The sequence below is a fragment of the Erigeron canadensis genome, chromosome 5 (assembly GCF_010389155.1).
Source record: "Erigeron canadensis isolate Cc75 chromosome 5, C_canadensis_v1, whole genome shotgun sequence".
In the NCBI taxonomy this organism is placed as follows: Eukaryota; Viridiplantae; Streptophyta; class Magnoliopsida; order Asterales; family Asteraceae; genus Erigeron; species Erigeron canadensis.
In genome coordinates, this window is record NC_057765.1 from 34,405,550 (window position 1) to 34,428,173 (window position 22,624).

At 31.3% G+C, this 22,624-nt stretch overlaps 2 protein-coding genes across 2 annotated transcripts; both read right to left on the minus strand.

Moving 5' to 3' along the window:
- Nucleotides 1-88: 88 nt before the first annotated feature.
- LOC122599260 (glycine dehydrogenase (decarboxylating) A, mitochondrial-like) lies at nucleotides 89-7,074 on the minus strand. The gene is made up of 15 exons (XM_043771741.1): nucleotides 5,709-7,074; nucleotides 4,954-5,199; nucleotides 4,463-4,540; nucleotides 4,278-4,378; nucleotides 3,798-3,993; nucleotides 3,576-3,701; nucleotides 2,800-2,985; nucleotides 2,593-2,706; nucleotides 2,269-2,421; nucleotides 1,937-2,125; nucleotides 1,327-1,404; nucleotides 1,126-1,251; nucleotides 939-1,037; nucleotides 437-554; nucleotides 89-349 (listed from the first exon to the last, which is right to left on the minus strand). Exons 1-15 carry the CDS (start codon nucleotides 6,918-6,920, stop codon nucleotides 258-260), a joined length of 3,114 nt encoding a protein of 1,037 aa, XP_043627676.1. The 5' UTR covers nucleotides 6,921-7,074; the 3' UTR covers nucleotides 89-257.
- Nucleotides 7,075-16,841: 9,767 nt separating this feature from the next.
- Nucleotides 16,842-18,332, minus strand: LOC122602154 (NDR1/HIN1-like protein 1). The gene is made up of 2 exons (XM_043774878.1): nucleotides 17,397-18,332; nucleotides 16,842-17,013 (listed from the first exon to the last, which is right to left on the minus strand). The coding sequence occupies exon 1, from the start codon at nucleotides 18,252-18,254 to the stop codon at nucleotides 17,412-17,414; it is 843 nt and encodes a 280-aa protein (XP_043630813.1). The 5' UTR covers nucleotides 18,255-18,332; the 3' UTR covers nucleotides 16,842-17,013; nucleotides 17,397-17,411.
- Nucleotides 18,333-22,624: the final 4,292 nt, after the last annotated feature.

The window sequence follows — 22,624 nt, forward strand, 5'->3', positions numbered from 1 at the left end:
TCAAATCCCATTCCTTTTCATCTTCTTGCAACTTAAAGAATTACCTAACTTAAAACGTTATACACAAATATCATAGAAAAGTGAGAAATATAACAAGTGAAAACTATAATTTTATAAGAAACCGTTATTTGCGGTTGATTATCAATAAATATGGAATTTGTATATACAACAACCTCCTGTAGAAGGAGCATGATAAAAAAAAAGGAAGTAAGAATACAAAGTTGATTTGTTCTGTAGAAAGAACCTAGAAATTTAGCCTAAGCAGTTGCTGCAGCCTTTTCTTCTTCTTCGTGTGGTGACTGAAGGGTGCAGATGAGGTTGCGATCACCATACACGTTATCTACACGGCCTGTCACAAAATTCAACAAAATGCATTTGTAAATAACACTGATACATTAAACAAAACAATTTTTGGAAAATAGAGTGAGAAACCGACCTGTAGTTGGCCAGAACTTAGCAGAACGAAGCCATGAAGCAGGGAAGGCTGCATATTCCCGAGAGTATGGTTTTGTCCACTTTTCAGCCATGAGCACTTGAAGAGGATGAGGGGCTCCCTGTGAATGCAAATTCAGATATTAATTGATTGCTGTCGAATCACAAATGAATATTATGAGAAATCTACTTAAACCTACATGTGAACATTTTGACCCATTAAGTTGTGCATCTAGATTGACTTTTATCTACAACGGGTCAAAAAGGTTGCATTGATTGAAAGTTAAAATTTACAATTTTCACCTCTGAATACAATTATGAAATCATAAAGTTAAAATTATTATTGACATAATATTCTCTTGGGAGCATATAAAAAACGCCTTAAAGACTAAAAATAAAATGTAGACAGAAGCATGTATGGTGCAACTGTCCCTGACCCATTTCGATGCATACTAAAAAAATGACCTTTTTCAACCAGACTTGCTCATATTGTACTGAAAAAATACCTTGATAACATTGTTCTTGATATCAGCTTTTCCTTTCTCTATCTCTGCTATTTCTTCTCTAATGGAGATTAGTGCGTCACAAAACCTGTCTAACTCTGCCTGCAACACGAAAATGCTCACTGAATTAGACAAAAAAAGAAAATAAAGATTATCTCAATGTTTGGTGAAACTTCATTTTCGGGAATACCTTGCTTTCACTTTCAGTAGGTTCAATCATTAGTGTCCCAGGAACTGGCCATGACATTGTTGGGCCATGAAACCCGTAATCAATCAAACGTTTAGCAACGTCTTCTGGCTCAATTCCAGCTGTAGTCTACATATTGAAGAATATAGAAAAGTTAGGATTTGAGGTCTCGTGTAACATATGACAGTGGTGAGTGGAACTTACCTTTAAGTGTCTCAAATCAACAATAAATTCATGGGCAACAGTTCCATTGACCCCACGGAAAAGAATAGGGCAGTGACTCTGCAACGAATCCGAAAGAAAACCATTAGTTTTGGGTATAGGGGTAACGAATTATACTCCCTTGTACATGAATGGGCCAATTTAGGTTAAGTTTTATCTTAAATGGTCAAACAATTTACTCAAATATATTACAAAAAGAAACTGGGTCAAATGGGAGGTAAATCATAAAATGATTAATCTTCCTAACATATCCTCCTGAAAACCATCTGATCATGACATATGGATTTCACTAATTCTAACTCTTAATTATATTTCTTGATTTTTCTATATGTCTTTTAGGATGATGAATTAGGAGGATATATCATTACTTGTTATATGCATACAACCTCCTACTTCATTTGTTCATAAAGTACATAATTATTGAATTCTTGTAATGATGATTGGGCATACTAACTATTGCCAAAAAGATTGCACAAAAGTTTTTTCTGGTCTACCAAACTGACCCGTACGAAAAGTTTCCCGTTCTAACCTATGCTGAATTTCCGTTTTTACAAGTAGTGGAACATAAAGCAAGTTATCTGAGAAAACAGACCTCAAGACGTTTTGCCATATAGTTTGCATTCAAGATGGCTATCTTTGATGCATCTGTAAGTCCCCGAGATCCCATCATGGCAATGTATGTATATGATATGGGCAATATTAGTGCAGAACCCCAAGGTGCTGCAGAAATGGTACCAAGTGGCTGAGCATTTTCAGGGGCAGGTAAGCCTCCTGTTGCCACCTTTAAATCATTTATATAAATCAAGTTAGATCTAAGAAAGATTTGATGTAATATACAAAAACTGACTATTAACTACTTTAAATGACCAAAAAAAGAAACTTTCATCTGATTTCTGTGAATCACATCTAAACTTTGATGCTTACCACAGGGTGAGAAGGCAAGTAGGGTGCTAAGTGTTTCTTCACACCAATCGGACCCATTCCAGGACCACCTCCACCATGAGGAATGCAAAATGTCTTGTGAAGGTTCAGATGACAAACGTCGGCACCAATCCAGCCAGGACTCGTCAGACCAACCTGTAAGCATACAAGTAATTCACGTCCAATGCAAGAATCAAAATCATTTATATCAAAGGTTATTATACAAAAGGAAAAGCGATTTAATAGAGTAATTGAAAAACTACATTATGAAATCATAAATTTACAATTTTCACCTCCGAATACAATGTTAAAACAAATTATATATACCTGTGCATTCATATTGGCTCCATCCATGTAAACCTGCCCTCCATTGTCATGAATAATTTTGCAGATCTCATCGATACCCTCTTCATATACTCCATGAGTTGAAGGATACGTAACCTGAAATTTGGAGAAATTATAGATGCTAAAATTTATGCATTGATACATTTGATAGAATTAAAACAAGTGTTACTTTGATGAAAATCTGTGTACCATTAAAGCCGATAGGTTGTCCTTGTTCGCCTCTGCAGCCTTGCGTACCTCTTCAATATTAATGTTACCTTTAGCATCGGTTCCAACAGTTATGATTTTCATTCCACACATAGCAGCACTAGCAGGGTTTGTTCCATGAGCTGAGACCGGAATGATGCATACATTTCTATGATGGTCTCCTCTTGCCTATAGTTAATCAAAGAAATATTTCCGTAACTAACTCAAAGTGGAAAAATGCTTGGGTGGGTGGATATTTGGTAAAAGCAGGTTTGGGACAAAAAAAAAGGCCAATTTTGAACAAATCAAAGTAGTTGGCTCAGGCTGGGTTGACCCAATAATCTTTCATTTTCTTGTTAATCTCATTATAAGATGACATTAAACGCAAATTTTTAACTTTATTATTTACTGTTAATCTGTTGGACTAGAAGGTAAAACATAGAGGTTGTATCAAAGTATTAAACTAATTATGGAGTACCAAACAGTCTCTTTCTGAAAAAATCAATTATCATTATGATAGTAGCTTTTGCAATCAGGCTAAATACTTTCAGACATATAATTCAAAGAAAAATGACAAAAAGGAGTTAGTGGGTCAAGCCAACCCGATCTGATGTGTTTTGAGCAGTTAACTCGTTTCATAGTTTTAGTTCATTAGGAACAATAGCCCAAACTGACAATTTTGTCCATTTGAGCAAAAAATGCCCCATTTGATAATTTCTAAATTGGACTAGAACGCTATAAATGTATAAACTAATGTGCAAAAATTTTATGCAAAATACCATATGATATGCTCGGATAACCATCAATCCAGCATACTCTCCAGCAGCACCAGCATTTGGTTGCAAAGAGAACGAATCAAATCCAGTAACGGTACACAACATATCACCCAAATTATTGAACATTTCCTGAAAATTAATGCCACATGCAATTGTAATGTGTTTGATCCTTGATTAGAGCATAATCTAACATCAATGTCAAAATGGAAGAAGTATTATGATTACTTGATATCCTTCTGCCTGTTCAGTAGGTGCAAATGGATGCATATCTGCGAATGCTGGCCATGTCACAGGCATCATCTCTGTAGTTGCGTTAAGCTTCATTGTACATGACCCCAGAGGAATCATACTGTGGCACAATGAGAGATCCTTTGACTGCAACTTGCTGATATATCTTAGTAGCTCATGCTCTGTATGGAAACTAACGAAAACAAAAGAGAATCAGGAAAGCTGACCAAAGATCACCCTCAATCCATTCAGTGTATATGAACTTATGAGGGGAAGTATTTGGGGTCAATCAAGCATTTTCTGTCATGTAGCAAAACGAAAACTACCCTCTGTGATCTGTTTTGCCTCTATGCCTAAAATAACATATCTTGAGAGGCTTGAAATTTGATCGGAACATATGGAGGGGAAACTTAGCTTGAACTTGTAGAGTAGTTAAGCTAAATAGATGCTTACGATATAAGTGAGAAAGAAACGTACGAGTTAAATATTGGGTGTGTCATGTATGGAGTCTCCCTTATAAGCCCTGAAGGGATAACATCCTGAACCTCCGGTGCAAGAGATGCTGTAGTAAATGTCACCTACAATAGAAAAGAAACTTTAAGATGCTTTCCTCTAGATATGTTTGCAAACAATCATAGTATCCAAAGGAGCATAATACTCACCGGGCTCCCCAAGGAGAAAACTTTGAACAATGTATCAACATCCTCAATGGTGGTTGTCTCGTCAAATGAGACTGTGATCTGAGAGAATAAAATTCAATTACCTTCATTGATCAACTGACGATTTTTAAAGATAATAAACACTGGAAATGGCAACTTCAACCCATTAGCATACAGGTGAGAAGATTTCACCAACAGCTAAGGGGACAGATAGGTTAAGCTAAAAGATCTAACTTAATAGGAGAAGGGTCAAACGGTTCAAGCAGGTCAAAGAAGTTAGCCTTCCCATTTTTAAAAAATCATGATTTACTATATTACAATAATATCAGTTTATTATTGTGATGATAAGTTTGGTGAAGGTATTTAAAACATTGGTTCGTAAATAAGTTATAGATAAAAGGGAATATTTGCATTTTGACTGTACTGAAGTTACTTGTTTTGACCCCTTATCCAACCTGCCACCCGCCCATTTATCCATACCCAGTTGAACATACAGTGTTTTTGTCGACAATACGAAGGTTAATCTTGTTCTTGTAAGCTTCTTCAGCTATCACACTTGAATCGATACAATTTATCTTTACAGTGTCAAAGAAGGGTAGACCCTGGACGTCTACTGTTCCAAGTTTTTTCAGTCCAGCAGAAAAAGTTGCAGCAAGTCCATGTGTTCGTTGAGCAATGGTCTTTAGGCCTTCAGGTCCATGGTAAACACCAAACATAGCAGCCATGTTTGCAAGCAATGCCTACATAGTAACAAAATAGTTGACTACAAATAGGTAAACAACATTTGTAGGTTATTAAGTGCTTCTAATAGATCCAGGAATAAAACATAGTATCAATATATAAGGGCTTCATAATCAGTTCAATACAAGCACCAGCATTCAGCAATGTCCTTTTTGGCATTTTATGTCTCGGTTTCTTGAATAAGTAGAATTTATCAAACATAACAATGATATAACAGCTTATTACATATTCTTAGTACAACTTATATAACATGAACTTATCTGCTTCTGAATTTTTAAAATACCGTAACTCACTGTCAATACCTGTGGATTATAGGGATCCATTCATACCATCAGGATAAAAACCGCTTGTTGACATGATAAACTCTACTAATATAACATATCTTTCTTATACAAATATTCTTAAATGTTTATAATAATCAAAGTCAACAAAAATGATACCTGAGCTGTAAAAACATTGCTAGTAGGTCATAAATGCCCAAATAAATCGAAATTAAGAAGAATGATACCTGAGCTGTGCAAATATTGCTAGTAGCTTTATCCCTCCTAATATGTTGCTCCCTCGTCTGCATAGCCATACGTAAAGCAGGCTTACCGGCAGAATCAACACTAACACCAATAATTCTTCCAGGCATCATCCTCTTATACTCTTGAGAGGTTGCAAGAAACGCGGCATGAGGACCACCATACCCCATTGGAACACCAAATCTTTGAGCCGAACCAATCACAATATCAACTCCAAATTCACCAGGAGGCTTCAAAATAGTCAAAGCCAACAAATCACTAGCCATCACAACTTTCACACCATTCGCGTGTGCATTCTTAACAAACTCACCATAATCCAATACCTCTCCTTCTGTACCAGGATACTGAACCAAAACCCCACAGACATCACCCGACGAGTAATCAAAATCTTTCAAATCCGACGTCACTACTTTCAAATCAAACCCATCTGCTCTAGTCTTACAAATATCAATAGTTTGCGGATGACAATTATTAGCAATCAAAAAAGTCTTCTTTTTACCCTTTTGTATATTATTACACATAGCCATTGCTTCTGCAGCTGCAGTCCCTTCATCTAACAACGAAGCATTCGACATTGGCAACCCAGTAAGATCCGTGATCATGGTCTGAAAATTGAGCAAGGACTCGAGCCTTCCTTGCGCAATTTCCGCCTGATACGGAGTATACTGAGTATACCAACCTGGGTTTTCCATTATATTTCTCAAAATAACACTAGGGACATGAGTATTATAATAGCCCATTCCTATAAAAGACTTAAATACTCTGTTTTTAGAAGCTAAATCTTGCATATGTTTAATCATTTCACTTTCACTTAATCCTTTATCAAACTTATCAAACTTCATTGCATCTATACGTATCGATTTTGGTACAGTTGCATCAATTAAAGCATCAAGATTTGAAAAACCAACAAGTTGGGCCATTTTGGTTTGTTCTGCAGGGGAAGCAGAGTTATGTCTACGTGGGAATGTGTCACTTGGCTTCAAAGATTCGATCGAAATCGACCGAATTTGGGTTTTTGAAACAAACCCATTAATTTTTTCATATGATTTAACATTTTTTGTACAAGGGGTAAGTAATGAAGAAGAAATATACCTTGAAAATGATGAACCAAAAACAGGGGATTTTGGGTTGTGTTTGGTTTGTGAGATTAAACGATTGATTATGGCTTTGTTTGCTAATCTTCTTGCACGGTCCATTGTGGGTTGATCTTGAATGGATCAATAAGCTCAAAAATGATGAATGATTGAAAGAATGTATGTATGTATGTATGTATGCCCACTTTGATGAAAGTGGGTTGGGTGAAAGAAAGCGGAAAAAGGTTGGATGCTCTGTTTTTATGTGTTTTTTTAGTGTTTTTATATGGGGTTAGTGGGTTGGTGATTGGGGTTGTTGGAGTAGTAGAATGACATCACTTATTTATATGTGTGACTACTGACTAGGTAAAGGAAGTTGTATTATTCGTCCTTGAACTATATAGATGTTGACAAATACTGTTCTTGTTATTTATTTAGCATTAGTTAAATTTAAACTAGCAGAATATCTGCACAATACGACGATGGTTGTGACGGTATGGTGATGAGGGAGACTGTTGGTGATGGAAGGGGTGGCGAATAGGATATATAACTGATATAAAAGTAATTGAAGTTAAAAATTAATGAAAATATTTTAAAAGATAAAGAAATAATAATATAATTTAAATACTAAAGGTATTTTAGACAATCTTCCATCCTAAAATATGTGTACCATTAGTGTAAGCAAAAAAATAGGACTAAAGCAAAGCTAAGTTAGGAAAATTAACATGGACGATTTTTCTATCAATTTAAACATTCTTTAAATCAACAAAAGTTTGAGAACGTTTATTGAATATTATGTTGAAATTATTTTTCACACTCAGTGAGTAATCTGATATATTTTTAAAATATGTTTTTAGTTTATTGAACATAACAAAAAACTAAGGCCTTAAATATATTGTAAAATCAACTCCATATAAGTCAAAATGTTTCTAATGTAAGTCTTTCCTTACCAATATTGAAATGCTTTTCATCAAGAGGTACGTAACTCATTTCAGTGAATGTTGTTTTGGTTCACACATTTTTTTTTATGTAAAAATGGATTTTTAATAAAGAAAATAGTTAAAATCTTTAAAGATAATATTCAAAGATTTGTATCTCTTTAATATGGAATTGCTCATTTGTATAAAAGAATTGTTAAAAAAGTTGTTTCAGTTTTCTACTCATAATTTTAAACTCTTATTTTTTATTTTATTTATTCTATTCTTCTTATCGAAGACAGCCAGATACTAACATATTTATTCATAAAATATTTATTTTATTCATCTATTCTATTAATGGGAGGGAGTGCTCCCTCCCTCAAACTTTACTGCCAATCAAAATCTTCTACCTCAATTTTTCTCAATCTTCCCAACTCACTGGAGTCACTTTCCCTCTACTTCCCCCAATCTCCACCTCATTATTTCTTTTATTTATTTTCAATACCAAATTTATTTCTTTTTCATTTGTTTTTAATATTATATAATTTCAAAAACTATATAGACTAAAGCATTAAATTTATTAAAACATGACATTTTATTAAAAATATTAAAAAAGCAATAAACATACTTAAAAAAAAATTATGACATACATAAAAAAAAAATTACGATATATATACTTAGAAAAAAAAATTACATTGAGGTTGCCGTCTTGAGCCGCGACATGTTTTTTTATATAAAATGAATAGATATTTGGTATATAATTTGAAAGAAAGATGGGAAGAAATGGAGAAGAATTGTGTTTTGTGGTTTAAAAATGGTGTTGGTTTTACAAAATAAAAGGTAAAAAAATCATAAATAATTTTTCTTTTTTTTTTCATTTGAACGATCAAAATTCAAAACCATACTCTCTCATCTCTTCTTTTCCCCCATAACAGTAAACCACCCCGATTCTTTCCTTCTCTCCCTCGGCAAACTGCCGGCAGTGGTGTACCCACGCAGGGCCGCTACCGGCAAACCTCTTCCCCGACTCCACTCCCTCCTCTCTTACACTAGTAACCGAAGATCTAAAGAAAAAAGTAAGTGATACGTACAACAAGTCAACAAATATCACTTCTCAAAGACCAAAGGATTGGTGGGACTAATGTTGACAGAATCCACGATTGAAGGGCTGAAATGCTGAATATACCAATGGATGTACAAGTATTTGGTGAAAACAATGGGGGTGTTGGTTGGTGAGTGCTTATTATTTTATGATATAGATTGGGCACCATCAACTTTTATAATAAAAATAATATGGCATAGTTTATGAGACGTGCAATGATACGAATTTTTTTGTCTGTGGTAGTGTAGTGTCTATATACAGTTTTTTGAATATGGTGTTTCACGTTTAGCCAAAGCCAATCACTTTGCTCGTATCTAAAATAACTTTGACACTTAAATTAACCACAACAATAGCTGCTGCAGTGCTGCTACTCCAATTGGGTTTATCTTTAGCGTTCATGATTTTTGAATGATAAAATCAATTAGGATCAAGTTACATGTCACATTCCTTTTAACTAATTCGGGTTGGCTAAAATCGAACCATTTAAAATCTACTTTTTTTAAATTTGTACAAAAGAATTTCGTAACAAATAGCTTTACATGTCTCATTTTTTTTCACTGTCCATCGTATCATATGTTTCTCATTTTATATTTTAGAAAATATCACTACTAATCATATATTTTTCTATCTCTTTCTTCAATTTTTTTATTATTAAATAAAACAAAAACAAACAAATTAACAAAAAAAAAATTTAATTGGTTTCAAAAGTATGGATGCCTCCACCTCAATTCCTTCCTATCTCTTTTTTGCATTTTCTTACCAGAAAACATCACACATTTTCTTTGAGAAAACACTTTAATGGTGCTCTCATAAATTAATATATGAATAAACTTTGAGAAAATCTCGGGTTGGAAAGGGCCTTAGATGGTGGCAAGCGCAACCTTTGGCCTCTTCGTCGTTTCATGTTAAGTTATGTATCAATGATGAGTTGATGTAGTAGTTTGGAGTTTTATTGCTGACCTATAGGTCTCAGGTTTGATTCTCCATTCCATCAACTTTGAGATATAGGTAGTCTTTCTATGAAGGTTTGCCTTAGGTATACCCAAGTTCAAGTCTGAGAAGGCAGGGTTTACCCCTATTAATCATCGTGCCTTTGGGCTGATTAGTATGAGTTTTTCCCCCATTGGGTATTTGAAATATGCATTTCTACTTCGAAAGAGCTCTCTAGCACGGACCCGGTTAAGACAACGTATGTTAGACCTCTCGCTGTCGAATCGCGACACGAAGTTTCAAGCGAAATTCAACTTTTTAAAAAAAAATTTTAAGTTATGTGAAGAGGACTCTTTGACTAAAATAGGCAATTTTTCCATGTTAATAACAGTTATTAAAAGACAGAAAAAAGTTTTACAAAAAATTTAAGAAAACTGTATTATTAGTTAGTCTCCCTTGGCTAAGCTTTGATCTGTCGGTGGTGACTCTAATACGACATCTATATGTTTGGTGAGGGTCGGTCTTTTTCAAGAGTAGGTAATGAACGAGGAAACTTATATATCAAATTACTTTTTATAATATGTAAAAGCTATGCTTTTATTTATTTATTTGTATTTTAATTTATAAAGTCTATGTGAACACAGGCAACTTGTATTAAATGAACTCTTATTTTGAAAGGAGCAAAATATATATTTTTGACAATATTGATCTGCTTACGCCTGACACTCTTGAATACCCAACACTTGAAAGGGAGCTGATTGATAAACAATGCGATGAAATAGTATTTGACCACAAGGACCGAACATCTGAGTAATTTACTTTATAAATTAACTATGTTATTAAACGATTTTTATTACTTCAATAAATAGATATAACGGTATTGATAGAATTTTGTGAGGTGAGGGGTTTCTCATTTGTTCTCTTGGGTTTTTATTTTCGTCTAGTTAATTAAGAGATACTCGTATATTTGGTTACTCGATAGAAAATTAGTACTTTGAAACACTCTACACCTTTGAAACACTCTACACCTGTACAATGCACGATAATTTGATAAAAATATGTAGTGATGCCTGATGTTTATCGAAAATATTAAACATTTTCTAAACTATATATGCTTTCTAAACTTCAACTATATCCAGATTCCAGTCTTACTGGTTCTGAAAATCCTTTCATGTATCATATCTATATAAATATTAAAACAGTAGGAATCCTAGTCTTTTAAGCCATCCTCTCTAAATCAAAGTTATGCTTAAATGTTGCCACATAAGATTTATCCTATGTGGCATCTCCATGTTGTTTTTAAATTATCAATCTTTTTTATAGAAAATATAGTATAAATTAGAATATAAAAACTATAAAATTGGATATATCGTATATGAAAAACAATATATTTATGGGATTGATCAATATTAATTTGACAAGAATATTACAAATCCACAAATTCTTACATACCCTTGTTGTTGTTGTTGTTGTTGTTGTTATTATTTATTTTTATTTTTATTTTTAATAAAATCGTCACTTAGTACGTAGGATTACAAATTCTATATTACTAAATCCTTATATTTGTTAGAATTGTATGTACGATTACAAATTCATTTGTTATTGATTCCATTTGTATGTATTTAGGATGAATGGTAATATAATCTAATCACATTAGTAATTTTATAAAAATGGTTTTTTTAAGCTTTATTTTGTGTATGTAATATAACCTAATTGTTAGAATAGTTTTTTTTTTAAGCTTTATTTAACAAATAATTAAACATTCATCAAGCTCTATGTAGTCAAAAGATTCAATCATCATGATGTGGAAATAATATACTCTATATGAACTAATAGACGATAATAGATGTATCAAAATAGGTTGGTTCAGAGTCCAGACATCTTCACCTAATTCTTGATCATATATTCTGGGCACTCCAATAAATCGAATTCACGTGTTTCAACTTTACATGTAGGTTTACACTACACTTCATTGTTTTGTTTTGTTGACCTAATTGTATGTTGCGGGTATTCGACCAACTATAACAATTCTTTAAAGTATAGCCAAAGTCCTCAATGCCAAATTTCAACCTGAATTTAGGTTTATTTGTATGTTAAAACATTATGCATGGAGTTCACATTACATAATTTATCATCCAAGGATTAGAGGTCACATATTTTTCATGTTTCATAATATAGTTTATTATTATACTGCTTTAAAAAAAATCCGCACATCGTGCGGGTAAAAGACCTAGTATTCTTATATATCAAAAGAAATAGCTTAAAGTATGTTAATATAATTATGTAAAATGAATTAAATCACTCGTTTATCTTAAAGTTGACTCTGTGAAATGGTCAAACATATGAAAGACATTGAATCAAGAATGGGTTGAAGTTGAATGGATGAAATTGAGATTGGATTAAAAAAAAAAAAAAAAAACATAGGAGGTAATGGTGACCGGTGATTTGGTGAATGATATTGTGGGTTGTCTCGTTATGTTTCATACACTTCTCTTTGTCTTTTACGACCTTATAGATTTATCCTAAGCACATGTGTAGTTTGCTCCAAAAAATTTTGTTGGCAACCTTAATAAACTTGTCACTGGAAATGTAGTTCATAATTATACACACCATATACAAAAAAAACCTTGCTTTCATTGAGATATTCAAAGATTAAACATGGCATAACGTTAAACGTACAACTAATCATATAGATGAATTGGTATATGGTAGAGACTGAGACCGATAGGTCTTGAGTTCAAATTTTAGTGTGAGTAAACTACTCACAGAAATAGAGACAGTGGTTTTTTCAGCATCGGTTTCTTCTATAATCAAAGTTAGGTATATCTGTATATAAAGAGCCATGTCGCTGAACCCAATTATACTGTTAAAAAAATGGGACGTGCAGAATGTCGTCATGGACCATCCAACTACGTAATTGGGTTGATATCGAATCTTGGAATAATAGCCCAAAAATCAATGGGTTGTGGTTCAATGATTTGACAATTTGAACGGCCCTTTAATGGAAACTTGGATAGAAGCGATACTATTTAGTGAAAACATTTGAGTTAATTACTCTTTTATCCAACGATATCCATTTATGTTTGTTGGCAGTTTAAAATCAGTGTTATCTGTTTATGTTTTGTTTATATGGTGTTTATGTGTCAAACAATATTAGGCAAGTTTCTAGTATTTCATCAGTGTCAAACAATGTTAGTCAATGATTGCTGTGAGTGTGACGATGCAATACAAGCATAATTTTGGTTAAGCTATCTCCAATATTAAGGACGTCCTTAGATGTTCTTGAGCTGCCACATCATATCCTTACAAATTCTTATACATCTTTACAAATCCTTCAAATCTTATAATTTTATCTCCAACCATACAAACATCTTTACATATCCTTACATATCATTTTACTTACACTAAAAACAAAAATATATTAGGTAAGGACAAGTAAGGGCATGCCCTTAGGTAAGGGAGTCCTTCAAAAAATCCTTAGTTTTGGACAAACTTTAACGGCAAAAGATATCCAAAAGCACCTAAAGGCACCCCATTAAAGATAGCCTTAAAAGATTGAAGTTTAGTTAAAAAACACTTTTCATTTTATGAAGTTAAAAAAAAAAGGAAGAGTAAACTACGCGAATATATGTGCATACGGTCAGTCATATACACCGACAATATGTTCTGTGTAATGCGAATATGAAATGAATAAAACTCAACTTAGATCTCAGAATACAATAAAATAAATTTTTTTACATGTGGATGATATAATTGTATCATGCTTAAGGAACACTTGCCAAGACATCCTGCAAGCAAGCTACAACATACATATATATCATTAACACATACTTACAATTATTTAATAATTAATGTAATTATTGATTTGCAGGACCAGAATATTTAGTAATCGACTTCTTTTAAAGTTAAATACAATCAAGTATCACATCATTTTAATTATTTTATTATCGTCAAAATATGTTTTGCATTCAAGAATAATGAGTAATCGCTACTAATTAAGCAGATCACGTTTGGTTTTTTCTTCACATGTTTTACATTTAATTAGTTTGTACCATTTGTGAACTATGAAGTAATTATGTGGGGAATGTAGAAAGGCAGATCCCGTCTTCCTAGTTGCAAGAACAACTTTCCTCATGAATCCTTCTTCAGTTACAACTTTTTTGTGTTTTTGTCATTTTGTGTTCTCTTACCTTTTACGTAATTAACTTCGGCCTACATTGTCTATATTTTAAGTATCCTTTTGACAACGACACTTGAGATAGTAAGCATGAGTAAAGATAAACCTGGCTTGAAGTTCATGTAAAAGAAGAATAACTAATGCCGTCTTGTTTTGGAGGAATTGTGAGGCGGAATGAGGCCCAGTGGGTATATGAATTGAAGTAGTTTTCCTTTCTTCTTTATACATTAAGGTGTGATTTACTTTCGTATGAGGAGAGACCTAACACTCTAAAATATATTAATTTTTAACCAATTTTTAACTAGATAGTTCGAATCCTCGAGCTGCGGGGATACAATTATCGCATTTGCGTTTTCTTTAAGAAAATACCACAATAACGACAACGTAAATGTGTTTATTCTTGTATTAACAATTCTGTGAAACAAAATGTTTAAGAATAAAACGTTTATGTAAGGGCAAGACCCCAAACACATTATCAAAGCGTAAAAGCATTATATAGAATAAAACGTTAGAAATCTAAAGAAATATAGAAGAAAGAACATTTAAATATAGTCTAAAACTTGCTCTTAGCTTATAAAGAATTATTATTGAAATAAAAAAAATAGAAAACTAAAAGAAATGAACAAAATATTCCAAAAAGACCAAAAATAAGCTAACACTGGTTAATGTTTAAAAATAACAAAGAGGAAATGTTTTAAAAAATACCAAAAAAGAAAAAAAAAGTATTAAAAAACTTGTGTTAAAAAATAAAATTAAAATGTACATAAAATAAAATATTACAAAGTATAAATCTCAAAAACGGTAAAATACAAAATAAACCAAAAAAAAATACAACAAAAGTTATTAAAAAAATAAAAAAATATATATTATAAGTATTTGTAAAATATATAACTTCAGGGGCTAAAAAGGTAAAATAATAGAACAGAAAGGGGTAAGAGACAACAAAAAAAACATAGGAGGGGGCAAAATGTAATTTTAAAAATGAAAGAAAAAAAAAACAGCCTAATTTTGAACCTAGATCTCCTACTAAATTTTAAGAGGCCTAAGCCATTTCTTCTAAACCATATTTATGTTAAGAAATGGTACTTATTTTATTTATACATGAACAAAAATATTACTGTTCACATTCAATTCATTTATTAAAGATCAATTCATTTATTAAAGTACATAATAAAATAGGATCGTTAAGATCAAACTTTTACTACTGATGTTCTTTTATTAGGATTGTAAGTCATTAGGACAAAGACCTCAAATTAGCCTCAGTTAGAACCATAAAAAGGTTAAGCTGACACTAAAAACCATCATTAAGTGGAAATTTAATACCTATAGTCCCTTGAAAGGGTTAATTCTTCAAAGATGAAGTTATTTTTTCATATACAACTTTAAAAAACTATTTTTGTTGATCTGTTTGCCCAATCAATTTGTAAATTTTGTAAGTAGTTGGTAATCTTGTGATAATGGGCGGTAACAACCGGTGTATAAACATTTTTTAAGTCAACCATATACACGGCTAGTAATTTTGCAATTTTGCAATCCTATGTGAGTATTTTAATGATTTCTTCTTAAAGAGGTGGCTTTCGAATAAAATTAAACTCTCTCACCATTAAATGGTGAGATCCTAACTCGACAGTGGATAATATGTTGTCTAAACTGAATCCTGTTACCATGAGCCGTAGGTAAAATCTAAGTGTCTCACCACTTTAATCATAAATAATCGACAAGTATTTTAATTATAAGTGACCAATGCTTAAAGTAATTATAAATGGTAACTATTTTAGTTTAAAATTAATGCAACTTTTCCCATACTCTAGTTGGTGGCTACATTAAATAGCTAAGTACACTATTTATTGTTTTATATATAGAAATTCTGTTACAAAAAATTGCATTATGGATATCTTTTATTGCTTGAAAAACTGTTAATGGAAAAAGCGTGTTTGATTCAGTGAGAATAATTGGGAACGTCGACTATAAGTGTTTATCTACTATAACTTGATAAATAGATATCTCATACACAATTACACATACACTGACTTTGTAGTCTGTAGATAGTACTAGCTAGTTTTGATTATGATATTTAACATCCTAAACTGTCATTTCTTCTTTCTTGTTAAAAAAAAAGTCATTTACAAATGTAATAAACTTGTTAATTACATTTTTACTTGGCTTTTCATCTTAGTAAGTACCCCGTAATACTTTAGCTCCTAATCATTAGTTAAATGTTTTTGTTTAGTCAGAACGGAGTAGTATTTTTTACAAGCAAGATATGCCATTACGAGAGACGCAATTTAAAAGAGTCTACTTACCAAATTTAAAGTATTTAAGTAGTCTTTGGGTAAACGGTAAATGGTAGACGCCTAGACGGTAAATGATATACGGAGAGTGATCAATGTATAGGTGATCCAAAAAAAGTCAAATATTTGACTTTGACATGTACATGAGTACACGAACTAGCTGGTAATCTAGTATTTATGTGGCCGTTTTCAAGATTTCTCTTTTTTTCCCCCGAGCATTTCCAAGCTATGTATATGGTGGTTCAAACCAAAATCTTTTCTAAAACACCTTTATAACGGATTTATCATTAGCCCACCCATAATCAAATTGATTTGGGGAAAGGGACATTGGTAAACATGATCACCCATTTTCTAGTACAGACTATAGGGGGCGTTTGGTAGGAGGGAATCATTGAGAATGGAAATGTAATAAAGAATGAAAATAGTAGGAAAGAGAATAATTACATTGTTTAGTAACAACAGAGAATCATAATAAGAGAAATATAAAAAATAAACAAATTAATATGAAATTTTTTTTAACAAAAACTAATTATAATATCATAATATAAATAATTAAAATTAATAATTAAATACATGAGAAAAAAAGAAAAAAAAAGGTAATTTGATTTCATTCTCACCATTCTTCACCATTTTGGAAGGAATCATGAGAATGAAAATGATTCCCCTTCTACCTCTTCATTTTCATTATCTTGTGTAACCAAAAAGGGAAGTGATTCTCATTCCATTTCCACCCTACCAAACACCCCTTAGAAGTATAGATAGTCACATCAACACCAACACTATCTTACAATTAGTGTACCTAAATCCGAATGTTGGCAATAATTAATTAACTTGATGCAAATTTTGTTAACTACAACTTACTACAGTAGGAAATGACACTTTTCAGTTGTCACAAGTGGCAAGTAAAGGCAAAAAAAAACACGTTAATGACAATTTACAATGAATTAACATTTCTTAAGTCATTAAACACACTTAAATCAAGATAAAAAGAAACATACTCAAAACAATTACAATAATTTTAGTATCATCACCAAATTTCAATGAAAAATCAGAGAAAAAATCCTATATTTTCTTCTACTATATTTTTCATCTCATCTAAATCAATTTTCATCAAATTAATACTCATATGACAATAAAACAATATATATATATATATATTTAAAAAAAAAAAACAAATCAAACCTTGTAAATATATAGCTAGCTCGAAAAAGTCCATTTCCAGATCTTAATCCTTAGCTCAACATCACATTTAGCTTCACCAACATTAGCTGCCACCGCGGTCGGCGGTACCAATGCCGTCTTATTCTTACCACCACCGTTGCCACCACCGCTAACTTTCGGAATCTGGCTATGAATACCATCACATTCGATCCGAATCCCGACTTTTTTGGTTCTTAAGGATTCAATCTTAACTCTAGCTTCCGTGTCAAGTGTTATTTTTAATGACAACCCACTTTTCTTTTTAAGATCTGATGAGATTTGTCTACTAGTACTAGTTTCTAGTAGTAACGATGTACTAAACAATGAGGCCCGAATTATAGTAATATTATTCGGGTCACTTGTAAAAGAATTAATAAACGATCCGTTTGCGATATGTGTGTCTTTAGTAAGACAGGTGATCGCAAACGGATCATAATAAAACACGGCTTTTTTATTTGGGTTTTTTGTCGACAAAGTTATGTTCATGTTCGTTGTCAGATGAGTCGTGTCATCTGCATTGTTTGTTAAATTAAAGTGTGAGATTTTAAGTGAACTTATTGCGAATGTGGGTCGGTGTGGGCGGTAAAGTAGGTATACAATGCAGCCCGCGATAGTCGCGAGTAATAAGATTAAGATTAAGATTAAAATTGACCAGAAGCAGATTAAGCAAAAGTAGCTTTTGCGACGGTTACGGTGGTAAATGTTTGGGTTGGGACGGTATGGGTGTCGGTTTAGGTTCGGGTTTTTGGTTTGTGGTGGTGGTTGTGGTGGTGGTGGTTTTATGGTGGTTGGAGTGGTGGTAGATGGTGGTTTGGATTGAGGGTAAGCTGTGTCTCCCATTGTTGACTAGTTTGATAAATGGAAGTGGGTAACTGGAAATTTAATGGGGGTTGTGAAATCAAGGGAAAGAGAGTGGGATTAAGTAGTATTTAAGATTCCAAGTGACGATGTTTTGAAAAAAGTGATAATTGGTTATTATAAAAAGTGGAAATCTAAAGGTGACAGATGTTACTTGTTTAATGAAAGTTGCTAAAGTTCAAGTTGGGTGAATATATTTTTTTTTTCTTTCAAATTTAATGGTCGTGGTGATTTCTATTTCTATCTATATCTATATCTATACTATTTATATAAACAAACTACGTCATTTCCATTCAACTCTCTATCTTTAAATTACTTAATATACTCTCTACAAACTACCTTCACACGCCTTATCTCTAAAATTTTGAGATTACCTTTAATAAAAAAAACTCTACAATTATCTAAAACCCCTATTGTTATAAAATTCTCATTAACTCTAAAATTATTGCTGAAGGTATTGCTACGGATAAGAAAAACTTTATAACTCACAAAATTACGAACCAATTATGTCCTTTGTATATTCGTATTAAATTTTAATCTTTGCTTTTTTTTTTAGTTTGCCTTGGTCTCCTCCCCTACAATTGTAAGTGGTTATTTTTCATGGTTAGTGTTTGCACTTCATTATTTTTGGAACCTAATCCGCGACTTATTTTTAGAATGATTTATACGGTTGGATCTTGCATTGACGCATCTAATGAAAGTAAACTGAACGATATAAACTGTTATAATGTCTAAAGCGTTATAAACCGTCGCCGCTACAACGCGCGGGCACCACTCTAGTTTAATAAAATGTGACTTGTATATTTAGTCATTTAGATGTGCTGATATATTATTTGAAACTAGGCTTACTAGTAGTATCCGTGTGGTTGTATGAGTGATAAAACTTTTTCATAATAAATAATAAATATGCATAAAAACAATAAAATAATTATACATATTGAAATAATTCATGTGTAATTTTAAATAAACATATTGTTACGTATATCGTATATTTTACTAACCAATTTATAATGTGCCAATGAAGAGAAAACTTTATAAAGGACCAAATCACTATCTCTTCGAATTAAAAAAAACACACCCACACACAAAATATGATATTGAAGTGGCAAATCATTATGTGACCAAAGAAATATCATGTTGTGTATATGTGGCGTCGATTTCATTGAAATAGAACCAAACCACTATCTAGTATCTCTTGGATCATCAATTCATCATTCACATCTTGATTTAATTTAAAGTCCAATTATTTTTAACTAGATCTCTAGAGTTGCAACCTAAATTGAAATTAATATTTTTTATTATACTTAAACATAGCTGCTCTAATAACTTATCGACCAATTATAATTCTCAATTTCTTAATGTTGACTTCTGTTTTCAATTTTGATTTTAATTTATATTTTTTTGTTTTCCATCACAAATTTATATTTTTTACCCAATATATTACAGTAATATAATAAACAAATAATAATAGCTAATATACATCTAATAAAACAATAGCTAATTAATATTTATTTAATAAAATAATAACTAATATATATCCAATAATTTTATTATATATATATATATAATTAATTAAAAATAAATAAAATTTAATGTAAATATATTAAGATTTTAATAGTAATTGTACTATTTTAATTTTAACATATACTAATAGACAGTTGACCTAATGATTTATTAACCAATCATATCGCCCGATTTCATCAAATTGACTCTCGATGATGTCATCATTTACTTTCTTGCATAAATATATATAAATAAAAAACAAATATCTAAGATAACTATTTTTACAATGTTATTAAATATGGTTTCTATCTACAAAGTCCGGTTTTCAAACACGAACAATTATACATTGCAGGATCTCAAGTTAAGTCGAGAAGGGGCTTTAAGTTGTTTATATGTGACAAAGATGAGAAGACAAAAAACACTACAACAAATTTTGTTTATAAAGAAGTCTTTCAAATGATGAAGGGGAGTATATGCTTCGAATGTTCTTTTATTACATTAATTTTTCTTTCTATTAGCTTAACATTCTTGACATTTAAGTTAAACACTTGGTAAATTTTGAACTTATAAACTTTTACGAGTTACATGTATTAATATCTAATATTAATAATGTCGTAAGTCTCGTGTCTAGTGTTGGACACATGTCTAAAATCTAGTATAAGGTTATAATCAAATGAAAATTATAAAAAATAATAATCAAGGGCAAATTTCATTCACATATTTTCTTCTTTTTTCCTTTTTATTTCTTTTGCCTTGTGTTTTTATTTTTTATTTTAACTTTACATGATGGTACAATCATTTTCTGGAGTTAGATACTTGGAAAAGGATTCAATCGGGTCCAATGAACCACTAGACCAGGTTCTTTATTGATTATATACCATTTGGTCAAGCATACATGTTACCAATTATATTATCTTAGCTATTACAGTAACTTTTTGTTTAGCTACAATCCAATTGAGTATGATAATGGTTGGATATGAAGAATGATGAATGATCACATGATTGGGGGAAATCAATGGTAAATTGATGTATAAGGTAGTTGGATAATAACACGGTGTTAATGTAAGTTTTTTTTTTATTATTAATTTTTCGAGTATTAGTGCAAAACAAATTGGATTGGGTTAACCCACACTTGATACAATTATTGTGATTTTTAGCTAGTTAGTAACTTTGTGTTTCAACCTTACACAATTGTAGAATTGAGAATCCGAATATAGTCCTTGTATAGTATTTGTTCAAAATTCAAATACATATAAAGGATGACTGCTAGTTTGGTTTATTTTGAAGTAGAATTTTAAACCCCGCTCCTTAAACCTCTTGCATTAATTGAAGAAGAGTAGAATACCAAATATGACAATTTTCTCATGTAATAATTTGCAAGATCAATTGTCTTTTGTAGTTGACAAAAAGAAAGACAACCTTAACGTAAAGTAAAGATTTCTATGGATTTGTCTCTATTAATCTTAGCTTTGAAGAAAATATGGGGTACAATAAGTGCATTAACACTTTTACTTATGGTTTTCTAGGACTTCATGTTTCATAACAAATAAACACAAAGATATATAAAGTTATATTTGTAAGTAAATTTAGTTGGCAGATAGGAATCTTATATTTTATGTGACAATTACATCAGTTTGATTATGTCTTCATCAAAATAACAACTGATTCATGGATTCTATTATTATTCTTTTCAAATCATTCCTTTCATCCAACGACTTGATATCTTTCTCAGACACATTATAGGTTATGTACGTTTTCAATGAAAAAACAACATTTGAAGACAAAAGGTCTACAGAAATACGGAGTAATATATTGATGAAGAAAATCTCAACATCAAAATTGTCATACTATGTGATAGCCTTTTTAATGTCATCATATCTTAAATAAAAGTTACTATAGAATGATGTACTTGATTTCATTAGGATTTAGGAGAGTCATGACTTGAATCAATTTGGATATATATTATTTCAAAGAGAAAAATAACTCATATACACTCACCTTTTACCTTGTTGTCAGTTTAGTCACTCATTTTTTATTTTTATTAAAATAGAATATAAACTTTTTTTTTTTTACCACTATAAGAACTCATTTTTTATTTTTGTTAAAATAGGTGTAACTTTTCACCTTTTTAACATTTTAGTTACCTAAATTTTATTTTTATTTAAATGATAATTAATATTTACCCATTGTCTATTCTCTCGGACATAAAATCAATACCTATTTTAATTTTAGCTTTAACCATTAGATTCATAAAAATAATAATAAAAATATAATGATGCATAACATAAGATACATATATGATATCAAAGTAATATTCATCTTAGATTATTTATTCATTAATTAAAGTTAAAAAAAATATTATATAAACAACAACAACAATGATTTTATATACAAAGATATTTAAAAGATTTTCGATTCCTTTAGTTACAAAGAAGTTTTAGGTTAAAAATAGAAACGGTAAATGGGTATGAATGGATTTAATAAGGTTTTGATGTGTCATCTTAAGTTTTGATGACAAAAATAATTGTTTTAAGTGACATGACAAGCTACGTGAAAGCTAAGATGAACTCTTTATAGGTTACCTAATTAAATGTTGGTGTTCAATTATACTTTAATACCATTTTTCAACATATTTTTACAATGTGAGTAATTAATGTAAAAACTTATCCATGGGTTACATCCCATTTTAACAAAATAAAAGTTGAGTGACAAGTAGAAAAAAGGTAAAAAGTTGCATTTCATTCTAACAAAAATAAAAGGTGGGTGACTAAAGTGGTAAAAAAAATAAAAAGGTTGAATCTATAAGGGGTGATTTTTTCCTATTTCAAACAAGCAAATATTGGACTTGC

Bases quoted from the DNA above. Each gene is read 5' to 3' on its own strand.
- LOC122599260 (XM_043771741.1), bottom strand. From the start codon at position 6,920: ATGGACCGTGCAAGAAGATTAGCAAACAAAGCCATAATCAATCGTTTA. The intron at 5,200-5,708 runs GTATCATTCTTC...GTTACTATGTAG, and splicing joins GCAATATTTGCACAGCTCAG to GCATTGCTTGCAAACATGGC. The intron at 2,422-2,592 runs GTATATATAATT...GTATGCTTACAG, and splicing joins GAGCCAATATGAATGCACAG to GTTGGTCTGACGAGTCCTGG.
- LOC122602154 (XM_043774878.1), bottom strand. From the start codon at position 18,254: ATGGGAGACACAGCTTACCCTCAATCCAAACCACCATCTACCACCACT.